Source organism: Peromyscus maniculatus, chromosome 2 (genome assembly GCF_049852395.1).
Source record: "Peromyscus maniculatus bairdii isolate BWxNUB_F1_BW_parent chromosome 2, HU_Pman_BW_mat_3.1, whole genome shotgun sequence".
NCBI lineage: Eukaryota > Metazoa > Chordata > Mammalia > Rodentia > Cricetidae > Peromyscus > Peromyscus maniculatus.
The window spans coordinates 92,054,287-92,076,893 of NC_134853.1; the positions used below are offsets into that span (position 1 = coordinate 92,054,287).

General features: G+C 43.2%; 1 protein-coding gene across 13 annotated transcripts in view; it reads right to left on the minus strand.

The window, feature by feature from the left end:
- Cdk5rap2 (CDK5 regulatory subunit associated protein 2) overlaps positions 1–22,607 on the minus strand; it is a 194,033-nt gene that overhangs the window by 72,514 nt on the left and 98,912 nt on the right. For all 13 annotated transcript variants that reach the window (XM_076564372.1, XM_076564381.1, XM_076564376.1 and 10 more), the window contains 4 exons: positions 13,898–13,995; positions 8,771–8,901; positions 7,348–7,457; positions 5,184–5,312 (listed from right to left, as the gene is read on the minus strand). In XM_076564372.1, coding sequence (XP_076420487.1) covers positions 5,184–5,312; positions 7,348–7,457; positions 8,771–8,901; positions 13,898–13,995 — 468 coding nt within the window. The remainder of the gene's footprint in view (positions 1–5,183; positions 5,313–7,347; positions 7,458–8,770; positions 8,902–13,897; positions 13,996–22,607) is intronic.

The window sequence follows — 22,607 nt, forward strand, 5'->3', positions numbered from 1 at the left end:
ATGTCCCAAAAGACTGGTACATGAGTGTTCCTATTACCTTTTGTCCATGAGTCTACTAACAGCATAATGAACAAACACTAATACATTCTAACAATGCTACATAGAAAACTATTAGCTCATATAACAACATGAGTGAATTTCAAAAAGATTATCCTGAGTGAAGAGTTGACTATGATTCTAATTATGTGAAAGTCTAACAGAAAATTAAAACACAGGAGACAAAGCAGGGGAACAGGTGAGGTAGGGGACTGACACAAGGGACATGGGGGATCTTGAAAAAAGGTTTGATTTATAGACACATACCCTTGTGAAACTTAGCAAATGTAGGCTTTCAGGTTCTTCCTGAAGAGACAGAAGGATGATAGACAGGTAAGAAGTAAGTGTTAAGAGAGTCTAGGTAACTAGTAAGTACCACATGATCTCACTCAAGTGGAATCTAAACAAGTCAGTCTTTTGAAATGTAGAGATCAGTGTTACTGGAGGCTGGTGAGAGTGAGGAGAGGAGACTAGGGAGGGCTTGGGAGAGGTAGTCAGATGGGAGCAACATGTGAGCTGCTATACAGTAGATGCCTACAGATAAAATAACATGCACATCATGAAACTAGAAGAAACAATTTTACCTTAAAGAAATGACAAAATGCTTGATGAGCTCAATATATTTGCCTTAGCTTAAACATTACATAGTATACATACATGTATCCAAACAATACACAGTACTCCATTAATGCCTATAATTATTTTTAAGATGGCTCAATTATATTGTTACTTCCTTTTTTTCTAAACACAATAGTAAAAAATAAACTTAGAAAGGAAAAATGTGTTTTTGTTTTTTTTTTAAAGAATTACGGATAATAAATGGCTTGAAGTCTGATGTAATGACCTAAATGTTATATTAATGTTATTTACATGTAATGGATATGTTTATATGGGAAAACTGGGTACACTTTAATTTTGTTACTGTTGTTTGTTTTTTGTTCTGAGCCAGGGTGTCATGTGGCCCAAGCCATGTAACTGAAGCTGACTGTGAACTTCTGATCCTCCCGGCTCCACTTCCCCAGTGCTGGCACTGCAGGTGCTCATCACACCGCCTGGTTTGTGTGGTGCCCTATAGGGTCACATAGCGGAATGTGAGGGTCATAACAACATTGGCAACATTCAAAGGTTGCTGAACACATGACAACCAAAGTTACTTCAAACTCAAATGGGTTTCTGGTAGCAACTGCCTATATTGTATCACACAACTTCAACACAGCTTTCATTCTGAACACCCAACATGTGCTCCTTGCAGTGTGAATGCCATCACACTATGCAATACCAACTAACAGTGCCTGAAATACCATGGTTCGGTTTGAGACTATTGGAAGCAAGCAATTCCTATACATATACTTTACTGCTCTTATAGACACATGAATTAATTGCATAAAATACTTAATATTTTCTTATTATCATTCCTCAAAGTGTAAGCATCAGATTGGTTCACCTGTGTGTTACACTGTGTAATGTCTGATGTGAAAAAGTGTTATTTGAGTTGGAGGCAAAGTCTCCTTAAAAAAAGATAAAAATTGTTAAATGAAGTTTGGCTTGCAATTAACTCAGAATTGCCAATATGTTTTAAATTTCATCTTATTGTGCTCATTTATCAGTGTGTCTGTCTGTATATATAAATGTGTTTGTACGTGTGTATATGCACCTGTGTGCATGCGGAGGCCAGCAGTGTTGGAAGTAGTTTAAGGATGCTCAGCTTGTTACAGAGGTACTAGGATCCCGATTCTAGTGCTCAGGATAGAGCAGCAAGCACCCTTGGCTGCTAAGCCATCTCTCCAGCCCTGTCTAACAGTTTCTAAAATGGTCTCCAAACATACTTCTGCATTTTCCTACTCCATATTTATATGAAGCAACGTTCATAGAATTAATATTATAAAATCAAAATGTCAATCAACTCTGAGAAATGTTGAAGATGCTATACATCCTGCATTATAAATATTCAGCCAAGATTTAAGTCTTTAAATAAAAATAAACAAGCACATCCATCTCATTAGCATATAAATTTGCTTCTGTCTTTAATAAATGGTAAAACTATATGGACACCAAAGATTTGTTTTAAAACCCATTTCTTTATGATTTATTACTAGAAAACTATGAGCTATGTATAGCTAGGTGGCTGAGACTGTGTAGAAAGTCTTCAGGGGAAAAGGGGCTGCCAAGTGGAAAAATTTATAAGACATTGCTTGAGAGTCTTACAAGGCCCATTTCTTGATCAATGTGACAGCCCTACTAATAACTGAACTCAATTAAATTAAGCTCTTTTATCTATCTCCATGTCCCCCAATCCTCAAGTTTCTAACCACATATATGACAAAGAACAATACAAGTAAAGGACGGTAACCACTAACTCCGTGAGTACTGCATCTTGCCAGCATCCTCTCTCTAGATGTCTCCACCTAGAGATGTCAGTTCCACATGCTGCATGTCATGAGTTTCAACATTCCTACCCTAATTGTGTCCTGCTGAAATGACCCCATATGATGGTGACTCCTCTCACATCAAGTAATAACTGGCAAACACATACAAGAAAGCAGGGGCACCTCGGTAGAGACTTTTATAATTACGCTCATTAAGACAACAGGATAGCTGTTGGTCACATGGGTGGCTTCTACATAAACTACCCACATATGGGAAGTGTGCATCCTCAGGTCCTCCTGCAGTGGTTCTGACTAAGGGCAGTCATTTTGGAAAGAACCATGAAAAACTCTATCAGGCCTCTAAACTACCCCTATCTTTATCAAATTAAAAGTTGTTGGGGGAAGGTACCTGAAAACAAATCCTAGAGACCAAAAAAAAAAAAAAAAAAAAAAAAAAAGCCAAACAAAAAACAGAAAAAAGAATGTGTATAGACATTTGCAAAAATGACTTGAAACCATTCATGTGTCCAATAAGAGTTAGGCCATTAAACTGTCTTCAGTTTCTCAGATGGAAAATGATGCTATGACTTAATGACAATAAGAAAACTGCATTTGGTGCCTGTGGTGGGACACCTTGCACAGCCTTGGTGCAGTGGGAAGGGGCTTGGACCTGCCTAGGCTCAGTGTGCTGGGCTCTGCTTACTCCCCATGGGAGACCTCAATTTAGGGGATGTGGGGATGCGGGGTGGCTTGGGAGAGAGGGCTAGGGGGTGGAGGAGGGAGGAGGTGGGATCTGTGGGTGGTATGTAGAGCGAGTAGAAATTTTCTTAATAAAGAAAAATAAAAAACAAAGGAAACTGCATTTCAACATAAGTGGCACAATCAGAAGGTACAGTTATGAAATGTCAATTATGCTGTTTTAAAGCAACAGGATTAAGGGGTATTTCTTCATATTCTAGAATCTCTCCTCTCTATTTTCTGATTTATAGCCTCCAAGAGAAGAGAAATGATGCTCTGCCCCCAGTCTGTAAGCCCTACTGCTCAGAGATAGCCATGGAAAATATGGACATTTCCAGCTGTTTCTGCCTTGTTTACTGTGGAAGGAGACTATGGTAGTTTGAATGTAACTGGCCCCCATAATCTCATAGAGAGTGGCCCTATTAGGAAGTGTGGCTTTTTTGGAGTTGGACAAAGTGTGTCACTGTGGGGGTGGGCTTTGAGGTTTCCTATGCTCAGGATACCACCGAGTGTGTCAGTCAACTTCCTGTTGCCTGCAAGATGTAGGACTTTCAGCTACTAACCCAGCACCACGCCTGCCTGCATGCCGCCATGCTCCCCATCATGAAGGTAAAGGACTGAACCCCTGAAATTGTAAGAGAGTCACCCCAATTAAATGTTTTCTTGTAAGAGTTGTCATGGTCATGGTGTCTCTTCATAGCAATAAAAACCCTAACTAAGACAGAGATTCACACACCCTCCCAGAGAACAGCAGCCTCCTCTCTTTGCCATCTCCCCTCACACCATCTCCCTTTCCTCCCTCCATTTTAAATTGTAGTCATCTTTCCATGCAGATCTTTCCACCCCATTCTGGAGAAAGCCAAGGGAACTGTGTGATAAAGGAAAAGGCTTTTCGAGGGGACAGCAAATTGACGTGCAATCTGACGAATGACTCAAATCGGAATTGGCTGGTATTAAGATCTTAGAGTGGGCAGAAGAAAAGGCCTCTGTTCTCCAAAGGACATAATGGGACATTTAACAGATTTTTTTTCAAAGGGCAAATGAACAAACAAAACTCGGCATTTACAGCTCAAATGGAGCTAGTGAAGAAGGAGCTGCTTATTAAAAACAAGGCCTCAGAGGAAGTAAGCCGGGAGACTTGTTTCTCCTATAAGTGGCTTGCCGTTGCTCTTGGTTTTCAAAATTATCTGGAGCCCTGGAGGCCAAGATCAATAATAATCCCTGTCTCAAAGAAAGCAGACGGCCAAAGCACAGCGTAAATATAGTGCCTCTGAGCAATGCCCACTGGGAAGCAGGGAAGAGACAGCCCATAAACCTCTCCGAAGAAATAGTGTGGCCACAGATGTGAGGCCTGTATGTACCTGGTGCTCCAGGCTGAGATAAGACAAGTCCACCCAGGAAAAGCCCAGTTTTGATCTTGAGGGATTCTGGTACAGAAAGACCCTCTGCACTCACGGTCAAAACAACCCTGTCTTTAGAATGACGGTAATGCACATATGGAACCAGGTTCTTTCACAGGAGAAATGGGCTAGCCAAGGCTACAGGAAGGCAATGTTTCCCTCCCCAACAAAGTTTCAGGGTCCTGGTTACAAACACTGTAAAAGAGACAAATGTCAGCAATGACACCTAGAAGTGACCAGGATGAGAGGCCACGTGGGGTGTGCAGACATCTTCCTTTAAGCTATGGATATTCTAAGGCTGCACCCACCCTATCCATGCTCTCTGGAGCCATGGCCACTCTCCAAACAACTCTGAGACCACACCACTCATCCCAGATATGGAATCTGCAGCAAACAGCCAGAGCTAGGCCATAGTAACAGCACCACAGGATATCAGACATATTTGATAAGACATGATCTGAGTTGAAGGAAGCCTGGGACAGACCCAATGACCAATGGGGCCCTCAAGACTCCACTCTAGCAAAGAGAATTTCAAAGAACTCCCTCAGACAGATAGTCTTAAAAATTGGGGGAAGGGGTGGGGAATGGGTTATGGGGGTTGTTTCTGCAATTATCACAGGACAACAAGAACATTTCTTCTTACCTCTGTTTGTTTTGTTGACTCAAGTCTGTCGTTTCCCTGGAAACACATGGAAGAGAGATCAAAAATAGTTTTCTTCAGGTGCTGGTTGTCCGTGTGGAGGTCCTTCACAAGCTGTATGAGGTCACTGACCTGGATGTAAACACAGAGATAGAGGTCTCATTTCAAGGCAGAGGAGTATGACTTGTGGGCAGGCTACTTGAGCTAGCCTCAGCTTCTATGTCTGCTGTGGGATAATGCTTTTGTACACTTGTTTAATAAAACACTGATTGGCCAGTAGCCAGGCAGGAAGTATAGGCGGGATAAACAGACAAGGAGAATTCTGGGAAGAGTAAGGCTAAGTCAGGAGATGCCATCCCACTGTCCAGGCAGCACCATGTAATGGCACACAGTTAAAGTCACAGAACATGTGGCAATATATAGATGAACAGAAATGGGTTGAGTTTAAATATAAGAGCTAGTCAGTAGTTAGCATAAGCTAATGGCCAAACAGTTTTAATTAATATAAACCTCTGTGTGTTTACTTGGGTCTGAGAGCCTGCAGACCATGTGGGACACAGGAAAACTTCAGCTACATGTGTCTACAGATGATGTTAGAATAGCACAGTTCTATAGAATGAGAAATCACCATGAGCACAGCCACAACACACTAAAGGCACTTGGTCAATGGTAGCTAACATTATTCTTTCTTGTGTCTGCACATTCTGGAGGAAAGATGCCCCAGAGCTGAAGTTTCTCCAACTATGTCAGAGCTTCCTTGCTGGCAGAGACCCTTCTCTCTATACCCAGTTAGCAATGCCAGTCATATAAGTGGTCCTTAATAAAGCAATAACCCCTGTGAGCTTTTGTCAACCATTGCCAGCAAACCCCTAAGGAATTAGAGAGGCTGTTTTATAATGAGGAACCAGGGATACAAAGAAGGTCACTGTTCTGTGCTGCCACATTTAGAGCATCTGAAAAACTGTGTAAGACATAGCAAGAGTCAAAACACCAACAGGGGACAAAGCAGCAGACTCCACAGAACACAGCACAGGGTACCCAGGCTCAGCCCAGCACTCCAACTCCAGGCCCAGCTCTTGCTAGGCCAAGCACACAGGCAACTGAGCAGACTCACTTTGTTTCCCATGAGCTCCAAATGCCAGTGTCTGATAATTTTTCAAAAGGTTCTTACCCTTCAAAGAAAATAAAAATTAAAAAAAAATCTACCTTGTCTATGCATATAGATGTGCAAGACACAAAAAAGATACAAAAACTGGATCCCATGGGCTAGAAAGATAGCCTGTCAGTTAAGTGCCTGCCACACAAGCATGACGACCTGAATTCTGATACCCAGCACCCATGTAAAGCCAGGCACACCAAAGCACATTGCTAAACACAGGACTATGGGGAAGAGAGGAGACAGGTAAATTCTTAGATCTAGCTGTCCAGCCTGTCTACTTAAATGTATGAGCTCCAAGCTCAGCAAAAGATACTGTTTAAAAAAATAAGGTGGAGAATGATAGAGGAAGATACCCAATACCAATCTTTGGCCTCCTTGTGCATGTACATGCACACCCCCACACACACCCCCACCCACACATAAATTCAAAACACCTATTTTTAACAATGGTCCTTTGAAACTTTGTGTCAATCTAAGCATATCACAGACTGAAAATCTTGCATTTAAAAAAGATGCAATGATCCTACTTCAAACTATTTTCATTCAAATCTATCAGTTCCTACTAGATGGGTCAGGTCCTGGGACATCAGAAATAAACACAACACAAAGACTACAATGAAGGGGATCATACTCCAGACATCTAGACACAAAGTAACCAAATAGTCACCAATCAGTATGGGAGGGGATATCAATCAAGATTAGGTACAATGAAGTGAATGAACCAAGGAAAAGTAGTTTGCTCATTTTGGGGGCGGGGGGGTGGGGTGGGCGGGGTAGAGACAGGCCAAGCACCTTCTCTGAAGAGTGGGCCTGAGCTAAAGTCTCCCGACTGGACACAAGAATCCACCCTGAGGGGCACCTGCCAGCACCATGCACATGAGGAGCCATGAAGCAATGCAGAAAAGAATGCAGGCAAGAGAGGAAAGGACCTTGAGAAGAACACACCTATGGAGTCAGGAACTAAAGAGACAAGAACAAGCCCGAAAAGGGAACAGGTCAGGTCAATACCTTTTTCTTGAGTTCTTCTTGAGAAAAATGTTCCACTTGAAACTGATTGGGCTCTTCAAGGCAAATACTTAGATATGATGTTTGATCACTATAAAATGAAAACGATTCTTCTGCACAAATAAAATAAAATAAAAAAAAAATAAAATGTGATGGAGAAGAGAAGAAACACTGTTAGAAATATATCCTCCCAAGTCCAATCCTCATGCCTTCCACCTAGAGCAATCGCAGTGGAGTCGGGTGGGGGAGCTGAAGCTTACAGGGTTAAAGCATGACCTTCAGAGGAAAAGTAATTCTGCCTGCTCTACAGGCTCATGTCTCAATGTGTGGTTTCTTTGGGTCTGTAGACTGTCACTGCAGCCAATCCTGAATTATAATTTGCCTATCAAGTGCTGTACCTGGAAACCACTCTTGATGGCACAAGTAAATGATAATTTCAGTTCAAATAAGAGTGGTTCTGCTTAGGGATGAATACACAAAAATAGATGAGACCCCAAGCATAGACCTCAAGTGACATGAAAATGACTGATGTATTTTAATGGCCCCCGAGTTCTTGTAGGAAGAGAGCAAACACAAAATACAAAAACTGTCTGCCAGAGTGGATACAAAGGGGTCTCAGTTACCTGTGTGTCAGGGTCTGCTTCCCATGGCACATATCACATTCTAATAGTGTAGGAAGAAGCAGAGCCAGGGGACATTTACTAAGTGGGGCACTCCCACAAACAGAATCTGATTTAATATACATATAATCTGATTTAATACACCCTGGACCTCCAAGCAGCACATCCTGGGTCAAATGATGCAAATCAATGACCCCATGCCCAGCTCAACATATTCATCTATACGAACTCTGCCTAACTGGATGACTGTGAGGAGCAGAGGTAAAAAGGCAATAGGCTAGAGCCCTACACTTTATGCACAGAACAGGCTCAAGAAATGTCACCCACCACAGCAACAACCAGTTTTTTACCACACATGCCAAGCACAAGACACCAACCAGACTATAAGGAGCCCAGCTTGTAGCAGGGCAAAGGGCCCAGATGCACTGTGCTATCCCATGGGCCCTAGTCCTGCTGCCCACCCAGTGTGACTCTAAAACAGCAATCTTGCTCCATATCTATGTGGTCCTGCTCAGTGGAGCTAGGGCAGGAAAAGTCCACTCTATGAGGATTGATTACCAGACAATGGGGCTTCCAGTCCCTCAAGTTATCTGGAGTAGCAAATGATGCACCCTACCATAGACCCTCTACAGAATAACGAGACTTAACAGGCCCTCTCATTAGAAAGTGTTGCCAGACAGACGTAGACGCAGCCACCAGAGAGCACCATGTGGCCATTCCATCTCCTGGCCTGGAGTTCCTTCCAGTTCAACCAAGACCCTCCACATGAAACAACCAAGAGGAAAGCCATAGAAAGGAGTATGTACCTTCTCGCCTCTGAATTTCTCTGAGCTGCTCCTGCAAGGCCTTCTGCAGATTCCGATAGGCAAGCACATCTTGCTCTAGCTGCTTCCTCAAGGCAAGAACCTCTTTCAGCTCAGCCTGCAGATCGCTGACACTAGGTAAAACAAAATACCAGAAATTATAAAACAGGCCAATTTGCTTTAAGATGCAGAGCCAAGCAAAGCTGTGGGTTTTTTTGTCACTTGTATGTTTGTTTTTGTTTTTGTTTGGTTATAAAAGTAAATTTATTACAGAAAAAGGTAAATATAAAAGTATAGAGAAAATAAAAATTACTACGATGCTCCAAATGATCAACATATGTTATTTCTCCTGAATCTTTTTCTCCATGAGTATTTCCACAGTCTAAATGCCACTGGATGTGCAAGGCAGAACTATGTGTTCCTTGCTTAAATATTCTCCTACATTTGTGAAAGCTTCTGGCAACGTTTTAATGAGCATATAATATTAGATCAGGTGACTGTTCTCCATTTACCGTAACTCATTCCTTACTAGTGTCCACTACAGACAGAGCAAGTGGACAGGATCTAATTCTCCAGAACAGTCCATTGTTTGGAATAATGCCTTGAGAAGGCTTAGTGTACAAGAGGCTCTCACACTCAGTTCCTAGGCTTCAGGAGAGAGGAATCAGATTTCTGTTATGCTCCCTCAAAGAGGTCATACTGGGGTAGGCTGAGGGTTAAGAGTCAAGAGGGAAGAAAAACTAAGGAAAAGTGTATTCACAGTAAGATAGAAACAGACCAATTCAGGGCCCATTGAACTCTATTGCAGTAACTCAACGAAACTTTAAATGCACAGTATGAATGGATTTTTCTGGAAGAGGGGATGTCGAGTTTTACATTTGGGTCCACACAGTATAAGAAGCCCAGAACACAATGAAGCCATGAAAAGGACATGCCACCTAGAGCTGCAGTAATCATGAGGAACTCTTCCCAACAGAAGTTCCTCCGGTGATGGGCAAGTTCTATATACTGTCTAATACAGCAGCCACTAGCTAATGCGCCTACTCAACATCTGAAATGGGGTTTAATGTACCAAGGAACTGAATGTTTAATGTTGCTAAATTGAAAGTATGTGTAAGTTTAAGTAACCACTTAGCTAATGGCTGTTCTACTAGACGGTGCAGATCCACAAAAAAGCTTTGGACTTACATCCATGTGCAAGTACCACATGATCTGAAAGACTCACACCCAGCTCTCAGAGGCACACAGAGATCCGGCTGACACCTGCACTGCAGATACAGTCCACACTGTAGAGGGCTGAGTCTACTGTGAAGTTTGACATTTGGGTTACTTTCTTAAGGATGCCCAGCATTGCAGTGGCTGAAAGCACACAAGCATTCTCAAAGCACATAAGAAAGTTTCCTTCTTAAACACTAAGAAGTGTATCACTCTCATCCAATGTCTGACATACCGTTCCCCGAAAGGGTTCATCACTGCTCTGTAACTACCTGTAAAAAATGTATAAATATATGGATCTTTCTAGAGAGAAGGCTCATAAGCTTTTATCAGATTTCCCCAGAGTGGTTAGAAGCTATTGCTGGGCTTACGTGTGAAAGACTCAAGCTTCACTTCTCCAGTTCCATCCATGAAATCGTACATATAGATTAGCATACACAGGAGGAAATAAACTATTCTGTCCACTCTTCTCTGCTTGTGTGTGAAGGGCAGTTCGTTGTAAAGCAGTCTTCATGCAAAGGAAGGGCTTACAGGAAACTTGTACCTACTTCCAATTCCAAATAATCACAACGATCAATTTGTTTAGCAGATGGAAATCCTTCCTGAGTGTCAAAGTACAGCACAGGCTTGCATGTGGCATGCTGCCAAAACATTTAACCAAGGAAGCAAAGGAGAGAGTTTTAGCAAAGCACCTGCCATTAGGCTGAGGCTTCAGGTCTATCACTTAGGTTGTGCCAACTCCAGAGTCTTTGTGAGGTGTGAGCAGTCACAGAACAAAGGTGTATTGCTCTGAGAGAAACAAGCACTATGCATTCTTCTTGGAAAAGGATGGCAGAAGGGGATGGCCAGCAGCAGAAATACAAAGTTCAAAAGAAGACAATATCACTAACCAGTTCTATAGCCCCAGGCCAGTCAACTAAGCTGCTTGAGCTATAAAATGAGATAATTACATCTTTACTTTGAGCTGCTTTTGGGGTTAAGTGAGATGTTACATGAGAAAGCTTGGTAGACACTCAGCAAGTGTCTACACCATTTCCCTCCTTCCTCATCTGATGAGTCAGAAATTCTGGTTCTTGGGAATTACAATAGGGTATCTCATCTAGAGAGAATTTTGCACCTATAGAAGGCATTTGGCTATATCTGGAGACATTTGTGGTTGCCACAACTATACTGGAATGGGGCAGTGTGGCACCAGCTTGCAGGCAGAACTAAGAATATTACTAACATCCTACAGTACATAGTGTGTACTATATGATCTATGTGTCCCTGTGATCTATAAAGATCTAGCTCCAAATGTCCCCATACTGCTGAGGCTGAGCAACAGCTGAACTCACCCTCTGGTTGGGGGTGCATCAACAACGACCTCAGCTCAGAAGCCTAGAAGGTCTGAACTCTGATCATTCTTCACAGTAAGACTTTGGGAGACTTACCAGGAGGCAAGCTGGCCCTAACACCCTAGAGAGCATTTTCCACTTCTGCAATATGGAATTAAAGTCACCAACTTCTGAGTACAGCCAGTTTGAAGTGACCCAGCTCATGGTGGCTATCCCTTCCTTTCTCACTTTAATTACAAGTAGGTCTTATAGGTTACCACTTTTACTACATTCCCAGAGTGAATAGTGCTAAAACTACAAACAGGAACTCAACTAGCTCTCATCCACAACTATGTCCTCTGTATACACCAAGGTCTGAGGATCCAAACCCCCACAGCTAAGTATATGCACAGTGGGACATGGAGGCTGGGCTTTTCATGTTGCTATTCCTAGTAAGTGTTGCCATGTGCTGAGAGCTTCCTGCCTGCCAGGCAGCTCTGACATTGACATAGTCAGACCTTGTGTCTTAGTTACTTTTCTATTGTTGTACTAAGATGCCATGACCAAGACAGCATAAAGAAGAGGAGTTTATTATGGCTTACAGTTCAGAGAATGAGAGTCCATAACCAAACATAAGCAAAAGTCAGAGAGCAAACTGAGAATGGTGTGGGCTTTCCAAACCTCAAAGCCCACCCCCAGTGATATGCCTTCTAATCCTTCTCAAATACTTCTAGCAACAGGGACCAAGGGGCCATTCTCATTCAAACTACTATGTCTTACATAGCAACATTATCAAGGCTGGTAGACAAGGAAGTGAAGAGAGAAGCAGATAATGAAGTAGGTTTGGAGATAGGTAAGTTGGGAGGTAGACAGGAAAAAAGATGCATGGGATGGAAAGGAGGAGAGTAAGGAAGAATGGAGGGAGAAAGGAGGTAAATAGGAAAGCACGAAAATGAGTTGGGAGATAGGCAAAGATTAGGTTAAAGAAATAGGCAGGCCAGCCCATCTCAGCATTACAAGCACACATATGAGGCTCAGTGAGAAAGATGGAACCCACAAGCTCAGCCCTGCTAAGTGCTGGAGCTGGGATGCAGATCTAAGCCTGCAGATGAATATTAAGCCTTTTAAGCATCCTTGTTCATTAGTTGCAGCCCTGGCCCTCTTCAGACTCATCCATGCTTTTATTCATTAGGAAAGAGCTATGAAACCAGGAGTCATTGGGATGCTGAGAGTTCTCAAGAGCAACCGCATCCACCCATAAAGTCTCTCTGAGCCCAGAAACTATGTAGCTTCTGTCAGTGATGCTGTACAAGGAAAGCAAAGTTTGTCCTCTCTCCCTTGAGCTTCCCCATCTGATGCCATGCCCTCTCCAGAGTGAAATGGCCAGGCTTCTGGAGATATATCCACACCTAGTTTCATCAGCATGTTTTCTGCCTTCTCTAAACTCATTGCAGATCTGAAATCTAATAACCTGGAAGACAGTGCTAGAGGAGGGGCATTCCTAAACAGAGCACTCCCCCAGCACCTGCTCTGCTCTGCCAGGCCTGAGGAAGTGGTCCTTGCAGACAATCCTGCCCTGAGATAAGGGGAAGGGGCACAGAGGGACAACTGACTTGAGGATCAATGGGCCTCCTGACAGAGTAACACTTGGGCTAATTCTGAAGGAATGCTGTGAGACAGTGCAGGAAAATGCTAGGACAGTGGGGCAGGAAATGGCAGGTGATGGCAGAGGCAGATTTGCATAGTCCAGGGAACACTGAAGAATCCAGTGTGGCAACAGCAAAGGGTATAGGTGATGGAAAAGGGAGGGTCATGCTTTTAACTATGGAAATTGTGGGGTAAGTTTTAAAAAAGGCACACTAAAGTAATGAGTCCCTTCCCCACATCTCCACACCCTAGACCAATAACCAGGAAGCTGGGTCAATCTTGTTCCATCACAATCACCACTCACTTCTGTTTCTCTACTGTTTTGAAATGAATACCAGATCCCATAGCCTTTCAATTATAACTACCCTAGTATAGACAGATCGTTCATTGATGTGCAAAAAGAAGTCAGAACAAGCCACTTGCCTGGGGACAAGGCAAGAGCTAGAGCTCGTGGCAGCAGGCCGACAGCAATACCACTGGCCACAGCTGGCTCTCCTCACCACCCTTCAGTGACACCAAATGATTTTAGCAATTCTACAGACATGAGTCACTCTAAGACATGGAGATATGGTCAAATCCTAGGACTCTGCCAACATCTGTGTGATCCTGGACAAGTCACTTAACCTTTCATCGTTTTGGGGGGGATCATGTGCAATAGGGATGACATTACTGTTTTCCTCATGGAACAGCTGTGAGGAACATCTGCGAGAAGGCACATGGGACAACTTCCTAGATACACAATCAACTGAAAACTGTTTTAATGCTAATTTTGTTGCTCTAATCAGAAATTCTTGATTGATAATAGGTAGATCTGACCACTAAAGGAGACTCTCACCAGCTAACTACTCTGAAGGCTTACTACATCTGGTGTGGCCTTTTTTTTTTTTTTTTGCTCAGAAGCCAGCAGTACTAACCAGGAAGAGTGTGTGGCTGTGGTGTCTGAAGAGAAACTTACCTGTCTGAGTCCTGCAGAGTCTTAGCCAGATGTGCATAGATGCTCTGTTCTTTCTTTGAGTCCCCAGTCAGCTCTTCATAGTCTGATAGTTGCTTTTCCTGGAAATGACAATGGGCATCTGACATTAGGGGCAGAAGCCAAGGCATACGGCTTGCTATTATGCAAACACATGTGTCTAGCTCTGGATTTTTAAAACCACAGACTGAAGGCTTTGAGCCAGATTGGGGCACAGGCCACGGTCACACAGCACCACCTGCAGGAGGAGTTGGGAATAACAGTCTGCACAGTGCCCAAAGGCCCATCAAGGATGGTGTTACCTGGAGGTAGTAGAAGCTCTGAGACATGGGGCCTGGTGGGAAGTCCTCAGATCATTGAGGATGCACCCTTAAGAACTGTAGGACCCTATCCCTTCTTTTCTCTCTTTTGCTTCCTAGACCTGAAGTGAACAGTTCTTCTACCGGATGTTCCTTTCATTGCCTGTCCAAACAATCAATAAGCCCAATCCTGAGCTGGAACCTCCAAAACCATAAGCTAAAACAACCCTTTTTATCTTGTGTGTTTCACTATAGTAACATGAAGCTAACTAATACTCAATACAAAGTAGAGAGCCATGCTACCAACATCTGAAAGCTACTTGTGAAACACATTCCTCTGATTTCATGACACTCTAAGGAATGCCTTATCACACTGGTTGCTGCTTCACAGAAAAACTCACAAACCAAAACCTAGCAAAACCTTAAATAAGAGATGTACAGGAGAGTGAAAGAGGTCAAGTGAGTGGCACCTGAGAGGCGTTCAGAGCAGAGTGATGACAGAGGCTGGGCTGGACCACTGCTAGTTAGTATTATAGCCTTGGGAAAGCAGATTGCCAACCCCACGAGACTTAGCTCCTCTGTCATGAAATGGGGGTACAGTTTTGTGGATCAGCATTCATTCACAAATGTGAATTAGCCTTCAAGTTCAAATTCTGGTATAGCCACTTAGCAACTTGGGGATTTGGTAAGTTGCTTATTAATAGCCTGGACATTCCCACCTAAAAAACAATTGGCAATGACTACCATATCGTGGAATTATGGAGCATATTAAGATCAATTATGCTAAGGAATCAGAGACATCTGGAGAAACAGCTAACTCCAGTACTGGACAGACAAAATCAAAGACCAGAAGATATGCCTCAGTATTCTGTTGTGCCAGAAAATATATGCTTAAGATCTGAGCAGTGATTGAGAGGACTTCTGAAGAGAAGGAGAAATAAAGGTGCAGGCCATCATAGTTTCAGTTATATAAGGAAGCCCTGGAGATGGAGTACACAGCATGATGACCAAGATGAACAACAGACTCTCACCTACTTGACATCTGCTAAAAAGGTGGATCTTAAACATGTTCTCCAAATATACCATGAGAAAAAGATACCACTCCAAGGTGATGAATATGTTAACTATCTTGACAAAGGTGATTTCACAATGGCTATCAAAATATTGAACTCTATACCTTAAGTGTGTGTGTGTGTGTGTGTGTGTGTGTGTGTGTGTGTGTGTGTGTGTGTGTGTGTGTTGGTGGTGGTGGTGGTACTGGTACTAGGGACTGAACCCAGAGAATTGTGCATGCTAGGCAAGCACTCCACATGGCACTGAACTACATTCTGCAGCCACCAAAACTTGATGTTTTCAATTATAATCCAACAAAGCTAATAAATAAATAAATGCCTAAATAATGATGAAACGTTGTCCAGGAGATACTGGGGTCATTTTTTTAAAAAGCTCTTGCCAGCCAAACATGAGACACTTTGAACATCAAAATAATTATGTAAGATAGGACTTCACAAAGTCCAAAATGAGTACATGAGTAAAGGCTTTTTCTTACAGTAAAATGGGTAATTAATAAATGAGAGGGGGATGATGGGATTAGAAAACATAACCATTTGGCAATTGCCACTGTAATAAATAAATCAGCAAAGACATAAAAGGATGCTAAAACTAGAGGGTGAGTGTTTGAAGATCAGGATATTTAAACACTCAAAACACTATCCCCAAATTCTTCCTTAGTACACAGAAAAAAGGGCAACAGAATAGTCCTGATTTCTGAAGACATGGTCTTTGTAACAGCTAGTAACTAAACACATAAATTGTGTAGCATGAAGAGAAGAGGTTGTAAACACAGCATCACCACTCTGGCATGTTTTATCTTTGGCACAGCACCTAAACCTGAATCTACTGGTATTTTAACTATTATCTGCTGCATCTCCCACCCGCCCCTCACTTCCCACTCCCACCCCCAACCCCATCAAGGCTACGCTGCTCAGGGCACGGCCTGGTGAGACTTCTTGTCCTGCCAGCAACCGCCCTGCCTTTGCTGCCAAATGCAGTTTTTAACCAAGTCTCTATTGTTCTATTTACCAATAAAGTCTCAGGAGTCGAATATTGGAGTGAAAACCTGCTAGCTCAGAGAGGCCAAGAAGCAACCAGCTGACCTTCCTTTTTGCCAGGAGACCCAGCAAGAGAGTCTTTCTACTCACTCCCAAACCAAAAAGGCCTGCAACTCTCCAAGTACCTCCCTACTCCTGTGAATCTCTCTATCCATATTCCTGACTCCTCCATACTCTCTATGGCTAATTCCTGTCAACTAGTCACTGGCTCCACACCCTGATCCAAAGTTGATTCTATGAACACAGTCTCAGAGTTTCACAGTATGATCAAATATCCCACAACACTGACACTCCCACCAAAGATGCACCAACTAAATCAAGTCACCAAACACACACACACACACACACACACACACACACACACACACACACACCCCACACACACATGAAGAGCACATGCCTGGACTGGACACTTCAAAAGATCAAGGCCAAGAGACTAAAGAATCAAGACTGGAAATCTCAAGATGGGATTGTGAGACCCTTTGTGCGAAGTGTTTCTGAGACAGCTGCCTGCGAGTGAGAAGGCAGTGGGGAGGCTATGCTCATTTCCTGAAGTGGCAGCTAGATGAACACCTGCTTACAGGATTCAGAGGTGACAGGGCTTCGTGGGGCAACTTTCAGATCACTCAGAAAGGGTTTTATTCTTAAGAATTTTTTATGAATTTCAAATTCTCTCAAAAATAATAAAGTTAAAATGACTGAGGTCATGTGTACAGCCTACCTACAGAGTGCAACCCGACTAGGTGCTTTCCAAATGCTGAAGACTGCTGTCCACAGACATTCTTCTCAACCTCAATAACACACAGAGGCTACACAGATGTGGCCAGAAAACACAGCTGCACCTTCTGTTCACTAGCCTCTAACTGAAACCACCGTTCTCTTCTCCCGGAGTTGCCACAGGCCACATATGCACTAGGGTTAGCTCTATAACTCTGCCAGCTAAGAAGGGTTATTCTGTAAGTGCCAACGATATTTCAGAACATTTGTTCTTCCTACTATTTCAAAACTACTGTGGTCATTATACTCACCACTAAATTTATTTAAATACTTAATTAAAATATCATTTCTATAGCAAAATTTTTATACTTTGATAACTGAATTTCAGAATATTGGTTCACTTCACAAACCGGTGCATATATAAATTCTGTGCATTTAAACGTTTTGTTCTAGGGCATGCGTCTTTGGCTTCAGCTGGACTGCCAAAGGAATGCAGTAGGGGGAAAAAAGGCTAAGCCCCCTGACCCACGAAAACAGTACTGTCCTTCCGGGCCCGGTGATCTTCAGCCCAAGGCTGTGCATTCAGGATTGTAACAGTAAACCACCAGGAGAAGCATGAAATGCTCGTCACCCAGCTAGATATCCAGCACTTCTGTAAACCATGCCACAGACCATTGGCCCAGGTACTCCTAAATGCTTCTGCATACAACAGTGCCCCATGGAGTTCTCTCAGCTGCACATAAGCAGGTGAGAAGACATCAAGATAAAGAAAGCCACCAGGTCCTTGGTGTTCTGGTTGTAGCCTGTCTCACAGGGCAGCATTTCTGCCTGCCCCTTTACTAGCTGTGCTGACTTTATAGGCTTGTGATGCTAAATGCTCTCCAGGTAGTCTCTCGCTGAATGTAAATACAACCCAGGTGTAGAGGGTTGTATTTACTTTCCCCCTAATTCTAGACATGAGGACACAAGGAGGGTCATCAAACCCAGCTTAGAATAATGAGGTATGAGCATGGGCTCTGCTCCTCAGCACATCCATACCCATCTTAAGAGGTTAAAAAGATTAAATGAATTAATCAATGCATGGTGCCAGGACATGGTGCATGGAGTGTACACTTGGTGTCAGCCATAAGCACCATCCCAATGGCCTGGTGCTATGCTATGTACTTCATAGAAACCCTATAGAGTAATAACATCGTGGGGCACCATATCAGTCTTCCCATCGTTCAGTTGTCACTTGAGTCCACTTAACTGATAATCAGTAAAGTCAGGATATGTGCTTGTATGTGATGTCGAAATTAATCAAGAAGGGCTAAGAAATAGAGTAGTAAATGGAATTCTAGTGGACTGAGAGAATCTCAGTAGGTCAGGCTCTGAATCACGGTGAAGGATACTGCCATGTCAAGGTCCCAATGCTCAGCCCAGCTCCCCTCTCTTCTTCCTGGCAGCTACAGCAGCTCTTTGCCAGGGTTTTGAGGCTACGGCACTCCTTAGCTTCTGTCTTCATTCCTTCCTCCTCCCCTCCATCTCAGGGATCTCAGAAATTTCTCCCCAAGTCTAGAAGAACCTCAGAGACCTCAGAGATGGAAAGATATTGTTTACCACTCTCCAGTGACACTCCAGTACACTTCATAGGATCCTCTCCAGCCCAATCTCATAGGAAGCACACTCTAGCAAGAAAGATACCCTCCACTGGCCTAGAAACACCCACCTACCTTTACCAGAGCTTTTGTGCCAACCACCTGTTCAGTCTGAGCAATGCATACAGCAGTTATCCTAAACCAGGCCTGGTGTCTGGCACAAATCAAATCCTGCCATAAACACTCGCTGAACTGATGATTAAATAGGTAAGAGGGGAACACAGGGACTGATATGAATCTTAAGAGCAGAGATTCCTGTGGATATTTTGCATAATGGAAGTCAGAGTGAGTCAACGTCTTCCTAGAAGCAAATTGCTCACCCATGTTAAATAAATGAACTCTTCGGAGCCATTTGCGTCCCATTTCATCAATCACCTATTCCCCTGCGCTGACTCACGCCCCATTAGAATGAAGTCATTTGGCTCCCTCAGCAGAGCTGACAGCCAGTAGATCTCCTTGGCACAGAAGAGAGCTAGCTGCCTGGGGTTGGTGGGTAGTAAGACCCACCTGCTGAGCAGGTGCCATCAATCCTCTCCACCAGCATCTCCAAACATGGGATAGTTCAATAGGAGGTCTCTCAACACAGAGACCTGGCATTGCACTTGGTACACACATCTCCAGGTATGGCTCTGCACTGCATCCACCACAGCCCTCAAAGTGATCATCCTGCTCACTACTATTCTCCTGCCTAATCAGAATGAAACGTAGCAGCAGTCCACAGGCAGAGACTGCTCCACTGTGAGCAAAGCCCTGGGCTAAACCAGCACAATTCTTTCTTGGGTATTAAGATTTAGAGGGAGACATCACACACCCATTTAGGAATGACCAGGTCTACATTAAGTCAAAGACAGAGGCCAGAGACCAGGACTTTTGCCTTTAAAGTCCATGGCACTGTCTCAGTTTTTCTAGAGCATCCCACCTAGTATTTATGAGAACCTCCAGTTTGTTCTCAAAGTTGTTCCTCATGACTGCTGAACTCAGACTACTCTATGCTGGTGTCTGGAGCATGCAATCTAGAGGAAACTTACGAGTGTACCCCCATTAGTCCTAATCCTCTCAGACAGACAGATTAGAATCTGCCCCAAAGACTAGGAAGGACATCTCAGGGAGATCTGGTGACTTGTCAAAGGCCAGAGATCATAAGCAGCATGCTGACATTCTGTACTCAACAAGGGCAAGGGGCACTTTCTGTTCTGCCACTGGTTCCTTAAGGACTTGAAGGAAATGTGTACAGTGCAGACCACAATCTGAGGAGACAGCAGAACAGTAAAGAGAAGGCTTAATGGATCACTTCCTGCTAAGCAGGGCAATTTGGTGACCTGGTAGATGGATGGGGCTTATTTCAGCAGCTGTGTCACAACGCTGCAACAAAGACATTTATTTTAACTCACAAAATGCAGCCGCATATCCAAACCACGTCAACAACTAAGTTAGAAATCACAGTTGCGGCAAGTCACGTATAGCCAGAGAGCGTCACATACCCTTCTTCAGTTCCCTGATTACCTATGCATTAATTCTTAGGACCACACAATGCTTAGCAGAACAGAAACACCACCATAGCCTTGAGCTCTTTGTAAAAATGGGCAGAGGATAAATCCTAAATCAACACAAAATGGCCAAGGGCATAGCAGAAGAAATCCACATTTTCTACACAGAAAGAACAACCATTTGAAAAGCAAACCATTCTTGGGGGAATAGAGCAGTGATTCTCAACCAAACAACCCTTTCACAGGGGTCATCTAAGACCATCAGAAAACACAGATATTTACATCACAATTCATAACAGTACAAAAATTGCAGTTATGAAGTAGCAATGAAAATAATTTTTTGGGGGCAGGGAGTTACCACAACATGAGGGACTGTATTAAAGGGTCACAGCATTAGGAAGGTTTGGAACCACTGAAAAAGAACAGACAGTAAGGTTGCAACAGCCAGGAGTTCTTATATTGACACCCAGAAATTAACAATTCTGAAATGAAATTTACAATTCCTTGTCCACAATTAGCCCTGCACAACAGAATTAAAACCTTTGTCAAATACTTCAGCATTTTGCACAGTAGTTTAAAAATTGGCAAGATGTAGATACGACCAAATGTCCATGCAATGTCTTGGTACCCATGGTTATATAAGGAACAGATATCACACAATACAACATAAATAAATAAATATAATAAATATTAAAATATTCAACCAGCTTCATAAGATTATAAACATTTTGTCCAATTAACTATAGACAACTAAAATGTTATTCCAACAGCAAGTTTAATAACTATATCATGTAAATCTGTGAAGATGTATCCCTCTATACTACCTGTTTTAGTTAGGGTTTCTATTGTTACAACAAAACACCATGACCAAAAGCAAGTTGGGAAGGAAAATGTTTATTTGGCTTATACTTCCACATTATAGTTCATCATTGAAGTAAGCCAGGACAGGAATTTAAACAGGGTAGGAACTTGGAGGCAGAGGCCATGGAGGGATGCTGCTTACTAGCTTGCTCCCCAAGGCTTGCTCAGCCTGCTTTCTTATAGAACCTAGGACCAGCAACACAGAGAGAGCACCACCCACAATGGCTCAGCCCTACCCCCATCAATCACTAATTAAAAAAACATCCTATAGCTGGATTAGTTTTGTTTTGTTTTGTTTTTCAAGACAGGGTTTCTCTGTAGTTTTGGTGCCTGTCCTGGATCTCGCTCTGTAGAGCGGACTACCCTCGAACTCACAGAGATCTACCTGGCTCTGCCTCCCAAGTGTTGGGATTAAAGGCATGCGCCACCACCTAACCACTAACCCTAACCTTAACCCTAACCCAGCCTATAGCTGGATCTTACAGAGGCATTTTCTCAATTGAGGCTCCCCCTTTCATATGACTCCAACTTGTGTCAAGTTGACATAAAACTAACCAGGACACTACCTGACATAAACTGCCTGGTTTCAAAACAGCTAGCTTATTACAGGCTGTGTATACCTCAAAACTTCCACTAACTTTGGTCTAAATCAAAACACCAAACATTGGCTGAGACTTAGTTCTTGGACTTGCCCTAAGTGGAATGACAGAAAAAGGAGAAAAATACAGGCCCCAGATTCCCAAGCAGCCCAAGGGCTCCTCTCACCCATGCTGACATTCTCATGAGGATCCTCCAGGTGCCAACACACAAACTGGTCAGAGCGAACAGGAGCTTCACTGTTCATCCAGCCATGCCCAGGACTGGGTATGAAGCACCAGGAAGGCACTGGCTGCTAAAATATTTCTGTGCCTACTGGAAAATGAATCCTGGCCTACCCATCCACTCTAACCACTACAGCCACTCTGGTTCCTCCTGTGGGCCCTTGACTGTCCACCCAACAATAGAATAACTGAGGGTGGAATGGCACAAGGGGAGCCTCCAGCTCTACACCAGTCTAAGTGCCTACATCTGCCCAGATGGCTGATGCCCACGCTGTTCAATTAGTTAAATATTTTGAAAACATTGTTCACAAAACCACAAGTCACAATCAGCCATTCATCAGAGAATTAATTTGCCTAATTTTAAAAAGGTTTAAAGGACTTGACCTACAGTTAACACCTTTTCTTTTGCAGGTTAGGCTGCCACACTGCATCATTTGTATAATCACTAAACTCACGTTTCCAGAGCCAAGTATAGGGCTAAGTAAGCACTGGACTCAAAGACAAGCACCTGTTCTCACCCCTGAAGTGCCTGCCAATAGTGGTGCACTTGATGCAGGGGAGGCGAAGCAGAGAGGCAGAGCCAATGACAGCAACTAGATGATGTGTGTGTGTGCTATAAGAGGGGCCAGGACAGTGTTGTGGGGTCAAGAAAGGTTACCCTAGATGGGTGTTTGTAGGGATACTCACGGGTCAAAAGATAAACATAACACCACCTAGGCAGATGGGCAGACATAAGCAAAAGCACTATGTTTTCGGGCTTTA